The 11655-nt window shown below is 34.4% G+C and overlaps 1 protein-coding gene across 1 annotated transcript; it reads right to left on the bottom strand.

Annotated features, from left to right (window-relative positions):
• Nucleotides 1-3406: 3406 nt before the first annotated feature.
• On the bottom strand, nt 3407-11060 carry LOC144957761 (large ribosomal subunit protein uL11m-like). The gene is made up of 5 exons (XM_078889166.1): nt 10927-11060; nt 8246-8341; nt 6175-6268; nt 5151-5293; nt 3407-4331 (listed from the first exon to the last, which is right to left on the bottom strand). The coding sequence occupies exons 1-5, from the start codon at nt 11047-11049 to the stop codon at nt 4209-4211; spliced, it is 579 nt and encodes a 192-aa protein (XP_078745292.1). The 5' UTR covers nt 11050-11060; the 3' UTR covers nt 3407-4208.
• Nucleotides 11061-11655: the final 595 nt, after the last annotated feature.

Genomic DNA, 11655 nt, shown 5'->3' with positions numbered 1-11655 from the left:
TTCTTATTTTTTCTTTTCTCATTTATATTTGCTTACATTTATTTTGCCAGACAGCTATAAGGAACAAGATTTCCATTCCATACAGCTGTAAGGGGCAGGGGAATGTTGGCAGCCTGTGGGTCAGTGGATTTTTTTTTCAGTCCAAAGCTTTGATATCTCTTCTATCTCCCTAAATTATTTGTCCTTTCCATGTGTCTTTTTGTCCCTGTTCTTGGTTGGTACCATTTGATTTCATCCGGATTCTTTAATGCAATCTTTTATTTGATATCCTCTTTGTACCAGAACTCTTACAAAGCAGTGGGAATCATAATCAACTTGCATGGATTAAAGGAGAGCCTGAAATGATTAAGGAAATAAAATCCGTTTCTTTAGGGTTTTTTTCACGTACCGTATGTATTAACGACAGCATTGTGTTATTGGTTGATACCTCCAGCAAGGAAACAAAAACTGACATTCAGTCCCGCTGATCTCATTGTAAGCAAACATTTACTGAATTAGTTATTACCTAATGCCAGGTACAGTTAAACCTGTCTAAATCTGCGCACAAAAAAGTATCCATTTTAGACAATTTGCCACCTTACTCAAGCCAAAGGTCTCTAATAAAACATGAAACAGTGTTATGATACAATTACAATGCCAAATAAAGCAGAAAGAAAAAAAGATAATCCAAATATATTAGTATTAGCCTACTTCAACATAAATTGTAGATATATGTAGCTGATATTAAGCTCTTGTTTGTTACTTTGCTATTTTTCACCATGTTCTATCTTATAGATGGATCCTTATTCACTGCCAGGTTGTTTTTAATATGGAATGTTATGGGTAGTAAATATTTTAATGCAAATGTTGCTGTACAAGTTGTCTTGAATTTTTAATGTATCAAACAATCATAATTCTTGATAAAGATAAAATAAATAATTTGAATTTGTTGATAAAAGTAGTTTTATAGTTTTGTTTTTTAAATATATATACGTATGTGTGTATATATATACAGTCCACTCCAGATATCGCATCTCGGTTAATTGCAACTTTTGGTTAATCACAAATTTTCCCAAGAACTGAATTAATTCTATATAAAAGTCACTGGTTAATTGCAACAAACTTAGGTTAATTGCAACAAATTTTCGACCTCAAACTCAAAGGGAGGCAAATTCAAGGAATCAATCAAACAAAATCTCATGATTAGATTTCATCATGGGTGAAATCATGACACGCTGGTTTCACAGCTCTTTTGGACAAGAAGCAATTGAACAGATAGACTTGCCTTTATATGCATTTTGTGTTATTATTTTAATAGTTTTTTTTGTTGTTTTTTTTTTGTTTTTAGGTGGGTGACTCGGGTTTCAAACATTCCTTGTTACTTATTTTGTACTTTTCTCAAAGCTGTTGTACTCATTTTTGCTCATCACACCTTGAAGAGAGAAATAGGATGTTAACAAGGAAAGGTTGGGAGTTCCCAACAAAGAGATTTAAATTCAAACTTTAAAACTCCTACCCCTCCCACTCCAGCCTTTTGTATGTGGTTGCTTTTTTTTCTCGTGTGTACTAGAGGTAGACAGACAAATATTCTCCCCAAGTGTGACAGATCGTTCGGAACACTTGAAATTCTGCGAAATTGAATCAGTACATATGTTGGGAATGACTGGGGTTTTTTTTTTGTTGTGTTATATTGTACAAACTTGTAATGGGTGTAGATGGAAGTTGCTAAAAGGAGTTTTGTTTTTCTTCACTAAATAACAATGTCATAACACTATAACGTCTATGGGGGCAACAAACACCAAGACTTAATTGCGTTCTGTATTTAAACACTTTCATCTATTGTGAGAGAAACTCCTGAAAAGTATTTGAGGAAATGTTGCCAAAATAAAAATGATTTTTTGTCAGTGAACTATAAAACTTTGGAGTGTATGAGAACTTTGGTGTGAAATTTTGGGTAAGACAGTTCTAATGTGGTTTCTCTGACATCAAGAAGGTAGTGCACTTTAGTCACACACATCAAGGATGATGAGCTTTGGTCACCCTTTTTCAGCAATGAAAGAGAAGTATATTTTGAAGGTCAGAGACCTTGTTCTCACAGACAGGCTAATCACGAATGCCCAGAATTTAATTTTGAGATGAAATTTTCACATGGATCAGTCACGAAAAACCGGATGAATACATTTTGGATACTATGTCCAAAATATCTGCAAGTTGGCTTCCTTGTTTGTTGACTGATGAAATGAAGGCAATGACGAACATTGCTCAAATATTTTGTTAAAACGTTTTGAAACAACACCATTTTTTTTTTTAACGTCTAGCTTCAGTTCATGAATCGTGGAACTATTTGTATGACCCAGAGATGAAGTACCATTCAAAACAATGGAAGACAATGATCTCTAAAAACCTAAAAGCAAATATGACTAATTTATTTGTCATGGTTATGCTGTCAGTAATCCAGGATGTAGAGTAGAAGGTGTCAACCACGAATAAAACAAACATTGAATATTATCATAATTGAAACTGAATTTCTTCATATGGCTGTGGATGAAGATTCCACCAGTTCCACCAGCATAAAACGGTTAATCTTTTCCCCAACCTAAGGGGAATGTCCTCCACCACCAAAACAGAATAAACAGCAAGAATGGTTGTTTGTTCTTCAGGATTTTTTTACAGCACTTCTGACGCATATAGGTCATTTCAGCACCAGTAAATAGGAAGAAAATGAAAGTCAAGAAATTCTAGATTTACAATTGAAAGCACACTGGAAAAAGTAAGACAAAGGGGGATGTTTCAAAAAGGGAACAGGTGAAGATTCCAAGAGCACACCATCCTTGTACCTAGTTTGGGATCTCCAAAAGTCTCATCAAGACAAGCACAAGATCCCACTAAGAGGAATATGCTCAAATGTTTACAAACCATTTTAATATATCCAAAATAAGAAATATAACAATACATAACAGTAACAGATAGATGATTTACAAGAGAAAAAAATCTCCCAAAACTGTCACTACTCATTTGATCAATCATGACAAAACCAAGTAATCTCATTCCAAGATAAAGACAGAAAACAAAATCGGAAAACAAATATGGCGTGATAAGGGATATAGCAAGTGACCTCCTGCCCACAATGGGAGGTCAAAAAATACGCCCAGAAACAGCAAGAATGAATCTCCCCAGCTCTCAAAGTGGAGAGTTGCAAATATTTAGTACAACAAATCAGACAGTGTTCTACTCTTGATTCTCCGTTTTTCTCTGGAGTGTAGGTATCAGCTTCTGCTCCAACTGTCATTTTGAAGACTATCATGATCAGTATGTGACAATCATTGAATAATTTAACTGAAAATATGCACACAAAAAAAAAAACAAATAAATAAAAATCACGATCCCACATGTTCAAATTAATGATAAGAAGAGAAATAAACGGAACTTCATTTGATGTCTTCTTTAATCCTATATACAAAAAAAATTCAAAACACAATCATTTGAACTATAAACACACATACATACATACATACATACATACATACATACATACATACATACATACATACATACATACATACATACGTACATACATACATACATACACACACAAACATTAATTACAAACATGCTAATATAAATTCACCTTAACAACGCCATTATCACATATTTTCTCATTCGTCTGTAGTGTCTCATTCATCCTGTTTTGTTGATAAAAGGGAAACCAGAAACGTCCACATTATCTGTTTTCGTTTATTAAAGTGAAGCTCATATTCAATTTCACATTTTTATTTATTTCATCCTGCCTGGAAATCGACACTGAATTATCTAAACGGGGAAGCATGTATTTTAATCTTTTTTTTCGTGTGTGTGTGTGCATGTGCATGCTTGTGTGTGTGTGAGGTAAAGAAATGACTTATTCCATCATAGTTGGACAGCACATGTCCGGTTTTCCACTCCAATTATATTTGATCAACAACAGAAATGCATTTATGCCGATCATTGTCTTCAAATACTTTAATATTCTTTTAGTTTTTTTGTTTTTTTTTTATTTTAAAAACAATAAACCTATACTCTATAGATTATCTTAATCTTATTCATAAATAGTGTGTGTTTGTGTGTGTGTGTGGGGGGGGGGGGGGGGTCAAGTCAGTACAAAGGGCTCATTAATATATTTATATAGGTGACATCCTTTTTGCATTCACATTAAATAAACAAATACATACACTTCCAATAAAATAAAATATTCATAACCGCAACATTTTCGACAATCTTAATTCTTCCAACTCTCTCTCTTCTTGTTCCACCTCTTCAGCTCGTTGCACTTTAAATCTTTTATATTCCTCCAACTCAATGTTCTTTTGCACAATCTGGGAAAAATATGGAAAATAAAATACAGTAAAAACAGTGTGCTTGTTTTTTTTTCGGTTTGTTTTTTTGTTGTTGTTTTTTTTTTTTTTTTTTTTCTTTGGGGGGGGGGGGGGGGGGGGGGGGGGGGGGGGGTTGCATCTAAACAACCATTTTGAAAATATCATATATATTCCTGAAAAACAGAGAGAGAAGTTTCCATTTCTATTTGTCATTAGACTGAGATTTTCGGAATACTATAGTTAACAATTTCATGAATGACATCTTTTTAGCAAAATCAATGCTTGGGCTTGCAGAAAAATTCAATCTAAAACCAATTATTTTATATAACTATAACTATAGCTGGTTTCCAAACCACACTAAGTCTTTTAATTTTCTGTTATAATACTCAGAACATTGTTTGTAATCTATACTGAATGCCATTAATAACTGGCCACACTGGACCATAACTCATATAGTATTCAAGATATCTGAGGACTGGTCTCTAATTAAAAATTATTTACTGCCAAGCACAGTAATTGGCACTTTATTGGCGAAAATGTCAGATAAATAAGTAATTTAGGAGGATTCTCAAAAGGATCCTTAAATTAACTATGCACACAGTTAATGCCCAATTTTTACGGTGACACCATTACTATCAACCTTAAATCTTACAGCAAGTTAGTAGAATGTGAATGTTTTAAGTGTTTGAAACCCGTTATAAAGAAAATGAAATAGAAGAATCTGAACGAACTTTCTGTATTTTGAAACATGAGATGGCTCCACATGAAAACCTAAGGAAACGATGGTTTGTGTGTTAGAAAAAAAACAACCTATTGTACCTTTATTCCCATCCCATGTGCTTGGCCAATGATTGTTTTGCATACTTGTTCCAAAGAGTGGCAGGCAAATGATGGATCCTCAGACTTTATGAGGGCGATTTCATATACATGTTTCAGGGTGATCATGCCTGCCGTTTGATGGCCTGAAAAACAAATTAATTAGTTATATTTATTTATTTGCTATTTTATCTGGTCATTGAAAAGGTTTCAATATTTCGAAGAAAAAAAAAGGTCATAAGATTGTTGTTCGTTTTAAAAAATTTTTTACAAGTTGAACTTTATCATATATGTGTTGTTTGTTACACTGAATCTCTTCAATCAAAATACCTGACTAAATTTTTCATGATTCATTTATAATCAAACTTAAATTTCAGAGTATTTTTCACAAAGAGAAGACAAAAACAAACAAATAAACAAACAACTGCCCCCCCCCCCCCCCCCCAAAAAAAAAATAAAATTAAAACGTACAAATTCAGATGTTAGACCATTCATAAAAATTTGTGTGGTAAAGGTTGTAAGAATCTATGCTACAATTTGTTGTTAGAAACATCACTTTTAGCATAATTTGTATTTTGAAAATTGTGTAAAGATAACAACACCTAATTGAAACCTGTTAAAGGCTACAAACAAATCATCTGTATTTATTTGTTTATTTCCTTTTTTTTTTCAAAATCAGAATTTTTTGGGTTTTTTAATGCACGATTTCTTCTTTGACACCTACACATATGAATTTCAGCTTTTAAACACTTTAGTGAACACATCACTTTCTGATTTAAAAATTTGGGGCGTAGGAACTTCCAGGGAATTTATCAAATGCATATATATATATATATATATATATATATATATATATATATATATATATATATATATATATATATATATATATATATATATATATATATATATATATATATATGTGTGTGTGTGTGTGTGGGTGTGTGTGTGTGTGTGTATTATTCACAAACAGAATGATAATATCACTGTCTGCTGTCCTATTTTGAGGACAACTCAATTGGGTTACCTGCTTTCGTTGCTCCTTTTTGACTACCAGCAGCTTGTAGAAGAAAGTATGCAATTGGAGGCTTCAATAAGTTGATATTAAAAGATCTGTCAGGCTGTGGAATCAAAATGGAAAAAAGCCAATTTCTGTTAATCTGAATTCAGTCAAGTCATGGTGCAATTACTAAATGACTTTTAGATGAAAACAATTCACAACACACTGGATGAATTCTTTACAGTAGTTTTACACACTACAATTAAATTTTAATCTAGAGTACCTTACATACTCCAGTCATTTTGTTTTTCAAACTGGTGGAAATCAGAAACCAAGTTAAGATTTAAATAAGTATTCAATTTTATTGTATTTTGTTATCATGGTTCTGTTATTGCTATAAAAATTGTTTTCCTTTTTTTTCCTCGAATATGCTGGAGAAGATACTGTGGTTCCGGAAATTTGCCAGTTGAAACTAAAAAAAAATTACCAAAATTTGCCAAATCTCAATTTTGTTGAAACAACTTCTGCCCCAAAATTGGACAATTGTACTTCATCATAATATCTGTGACATTACCATACTTTCTTGTTATGCTTAGGTACTACATTTCTTTTCCTCTTAAATGAGAAAAATTCATCAGACTGACATCAATGGCAAATTCAATAATACCCTGTACTCCCCCCCCCCCCCCCCCCCCCCCCCACCGTTCTCCCCTTCCTGATCTTTCATTGAGTGCCTTCAATCACGGCACATAGATTCAGCTCTACTTTTTACTAATGCCAAAATAATCAGGAGAATAAATACAATACAATTTTATTTTTTTTAAAAAGAAAAACAGGAAAATAATTTGGCAAAATTTACACTGCAATTACAACAAAGTTTTTTCGCAGGGACAGATGATAGAAACTGACTTTCGTTTAAATAAAAGACCCAAATCTTCAATGTTAAATTCTTTTGAAATAAAGAAAAGGATAAAATAAAGAAAATAAATAAATACATAGCTCTTGAGCTTTATTGCAATTTTGGACCGAAAGAAAGTCCAACCTTGAAAGGGTTCTCTCCAAGATCGTGAACTAAGCTTCAGGTCAAAAACTGTACTATAAAAATAACACCCCAATTGTGCAGTTTCCAATAAAAATCATTGTTAAAGTCAGTGAATATAAAAATATCAGAAGTTTAAATAAAATTTTAATAGAGACGAGATTTGAAGTAGATTTTACTTTAATAGGGCAGAGAAGTTGTGATGTCATCATAACTTCTGGAATTTGGGTTCCAAACTCCTTGGAAGTGTGTATATGTAACTTTGGAGGATTAATAATGAATAGGTTACATTTAGAACAATAAAGTGGCATGACTTTCTAGGAGCAGAATGTGCAGATTCTTAAGGTTACAGGACGTAAAAAAGCGAGAATGAATTATCTTTATTGACGACGAGAGAAGATCAAATACACAAGGTATGTATCCATTCCTCCGGAAGAGTGGATTTACACTTCCAATGACATTGGAACCAGTATTTTGACATCACATTTTTGTTCCCTATTCATAGTCACCAAAACATGTGGTGAATTACTCTGCTATGTTTGTATTGTTAAATGACCGTTGCAAGTTATTGTGTCTCAATTCAATACAGGTTCATTTCAGAGCAACTTCTATATTAAGAGCCCAAAACTAATATGACAGTCACGATTTGATTGAAAAAAATATCTTGTGGAACTGATATATATTATGGATAAGACAAAGATGAAACTCAGTGGTATGAGTTTTCAGATGTAAATTGAATGACAGAATAAACAAAGACTTTTCGTCTACTGGTTTAAGAACGTCAAATGTCAAAAGTAGTGACAAGCATGGAAAATTATTTAAAAGATTAATCAAAATAATTAATAATCTTTTTCTTTAAATGGCCATTTACCTTCACCTTCAATACAACCAATTGAACCAATAATACAATTACACCTTATAGAATGTGAAGGTCAGAGGTCTTTAATGCATTTTTAGTTTGACTGTTTTTCTTTTCCAATTAGAAGTGTTGTAATACATTATCAATCAAGCAAAACATGAGGTATGACGGTTAACTTTGTAATAAAATCAATTACATACATTCACTGATATTTCTGTTGGAATTGGAGTACCAGGTTTAATGTGGGATGTTTTCTCATTGAAGTCTTTACAGAATGCTGCAATCTGAACTTGCATCTGAAATAGAGTATGTAAAGTGATAATAAATTCATTATTCATTCATTAGTTGTGGCTTAAGTTTTACTGCCAGGATGCCCTTCCTGAGCAAACACTCCCCATTTATCCGGGCTTGTGACCAACCGGGTTCACCCCATAAAGATAAGGATAAGATAAAGGATAATATGAAAGAACTGGGCTTGGAGGAAGATGATGCGCTGAACTGAGATGCATGGAGATGTGGCATTCATTATGGCAACCCTGAAAACTGTGGGATAAGCTGAAAGAAGAAGAAGAAGAAGAAGAAGAAGAAGAAGAAGAAGAAGAAGAAAGTGATAACAAAATGATTTCCAACTATACAAATAAAAATTGAACGAGAATTGGATAAAAAAATTCAAAATTAACTTAAAACCCTTGCTCAGATAGAACACTGACACTGATTTTTTTGTCTTCAAATAATAGTTTCCCTTTACATTATTTTTAATGCAGAATAATCAGTTTCCACCATTGAGACCCAGGCTTCGATTAAACCATAATCAAACAATAATTGCATTGCCATTATTTGCAGATCTTCTTTTAGCTCCAAGTAAGATTGAACTTCGCCTTTGAAAAAACAATTTATTAAATAAAAAATTTCCTTCATTTACAAGAGGAAATTTGTCTTTAGGGTCTATTCCAAGTGAAGACTGGAATAATAATAATCAAGGCATCAGACGCAGAGCAGTGCTGCAAAATGAGCAAGGGTGAGGTAGCTTGCTCAAGGCCACACAGCACAGCGACGGGTGATTGAACTCTGTACTTTTTGGGTGTGAAGCAAAGACCGTACCGCTGAGCCACGCTGCCCCTATTAAGAACAGTTAAGTTGTTGGGATTATTGTTCAGTTTTTTTTTCAAATGCAGCCTCGCTGTTTCTTTTTTTTTCCTGACTGGCATGTGCTGTACCACATGGCTTGCACAAACAAAACGATTCATCTGGGTCACAAAACGATTCATCTAGGTTTCGTCTGTTCCGTGACAGCAAACCCAAACCCGAGTGGCTTGGAGTTCGAAAGACCTTTCCATAAAAAGACTTGGTATTCCTAAGACCCCCTTATAAACCCATTCCTGTCCCAGCTCTAAGTAGACAGGAGCAACCAGATGATGGGGAACAATGCCTTTGGGACAGAAGGCTACCGCTACTGGAAAGAAGCTTAGCCACCATGTCTTCAGACAGGAACTAGTTGTTCAGCTTGTGGAGTAGAACCCAATAAACCAATGCCTCCACACCACCTGGATTGAAGTCGGAGACTCAGCTATCTTTCATCCATAGTTCCAAAGCTTGTCCAGAAGAATAAATATCCACAGAGGGATTGTGTCATCTGCACAGAGCCAGGTATGAGACTTTCATTTCGCAATGAATATTGGATCTGCAATGTAGGACTTCATGTTGACTTCATGCTTTGGGCTCGACAACAGAGGACTACAAGCACGGCTTCGGGCAACTGAAAGAGGGTCACCATCATGAGAATGGAGATCAGGGCTAGTGCATCGGCCCTTGTCAGGGCTACCCATCAGTCCTTTTGAGGACTCCCCATCAGTCCTTTTCAGGCCCATCAGTCCTTTTCAGGGCTCCCATCAGTCCTTTCAGGACTCCCCATCAGTCCTTTTTCAGGACTCTCCACCTGTCCTTTTGAGGACTCCCCATCAGTCCTTTTCAGGACTCTCCATCAGTCCTTTTCAGGCTTCTCATCAGTCCTTTTCAGGGCTATCCATCAGTCTTTGTCAGGACTACCCATCAGTCTTTTTGAGGACTACCCATCAGTCCATTTCAGGGCTACGCATCAGTCCTTTTCAGGAATACCCATTAATACTTTTGGGACTAAAACCTTTTAATGGGCCACTGGCAGTCTCAAACCTGCAACGTGTTGTCATAACAGGAACTCAGAGAGGAAAGTATTATTTTTTTTTAAAGTGTTTTTTCAGAATGGATTATTTGTGATATGCGATTCAGATTTGGATTATTTCATAGGGTAAGTAGAACTCTATGCACTTTACTCTGTTTATTACACACTTAATTACTGTAAAATGTACATCTACCAATGGGAAAATCACATATATTATATTTTGTCTTATATACTTATATCCGGGTATTATGCAAAACTATGAATGGAAAAAATCCTAAAATATCTAAATTTGAAATTTCCTTTATTATATTTATTTTATTAAATAGACAGAAATTCAGCTTTCATAAAATGTATAGTTTATATCACAAGTTATTGCCAAAAACAAAAACAAAAAGAAAGAAAGAAAACAGCTGTTTGTGTCGTAAAATTGCAATAATTGGCACAAATCACAGCTGCGCAAGGCAAGGTCCCGGCAAGGTGCCCTATGTTTGCATACGTAACATAATAGTAACAGTACAGTTATCTATGCACTTTCGGTATTAACTAGTAATATTTATTGGGCATTGCAACCGTCAATATAATAAACGTGCTGTGGAAACTATGGAAGTGGAAGTCCTGTTTGGCTTTTTTTCCACGACTTTGGCATTTTACGTCTAGATAAAAGCTGTGATGCGAATTACGTGTTAATTATAAGTTCTAAGAATTAAATAAATATGGTTCAACCTGGCCCAATTCTGGTCCAAGTGGAGGAGCTGGGGTTGCCCTCCCGGCAGGAATATTCCTTTTAAGAAAGGTTTTTCGTTTGACATTGTCGGCTACTTGTGCGGCAGCTCTTCTCGCAGCCATATTTGTTTATGTTTCGAGGTAGGGTTGCCAGATTATTTTTCAACAAAATGCCAGGGGAAGACTCAAAAATGCCAAAACACTCAAAAAAATGCCAAAGTCTGTTGACTCCCATCCCACTAAGAAAACTACTCACTTTTGATAGACAATTTACTATCATATCCTGGTGGCTTGCGTGTTTTCTTTTCTTTTTTTTTTCTTTTTTTTTTTTTTGAATTATACTAAATTTCCTGTTGGGTAATTTTTTTATTAAGAAAAGGTGTCATTTGAAGTATAATATACAAGAAAGAAAATGCCAATGAAAATGCCAAATGCCAAATGATTTTCTAATGCCAAACGGTTTTCAAAAATGCCAGATTTTTGGAATCTGGCATTTAAATGCCAAACTGGCAACCATGTTTCGAGGTGCTATCGCAGTTAGTTCCCTTTGAGAAATTGAAATAACTCTATACTCCGTAAAAGTGAAAAGTTAACGGTGAAACCACTTTTTGCAGTTACTTTTACTATATATACACATACACAGACATATACACATCCTCTCCATTCTCTCTCTCTCTCTCTCTCTCTCATTCTTTCTCTCTCTCTCTCTCTCTCTCTCATTCTTCTCTC

The sequence above is a fragment of the Berghia stephanieae genome, chromosome 1 (assembly GCF_034508935.2).
Source record: "Berghia stephanieae isolate SIO BIC M18660-M18661 chromosome 1, UCSD_Bste_1.3, whole genome shotgun sequence".
Lineage (NCBI taxonomy): Eukaryota > Metazoa > Mollusca > Gastropoda > Nudibranchia > Aeolidiidae > Berghia > Berghia stephanieae.
This window is presented reverse-complemented; position numbering and strand designations above follow the sequence as displayed.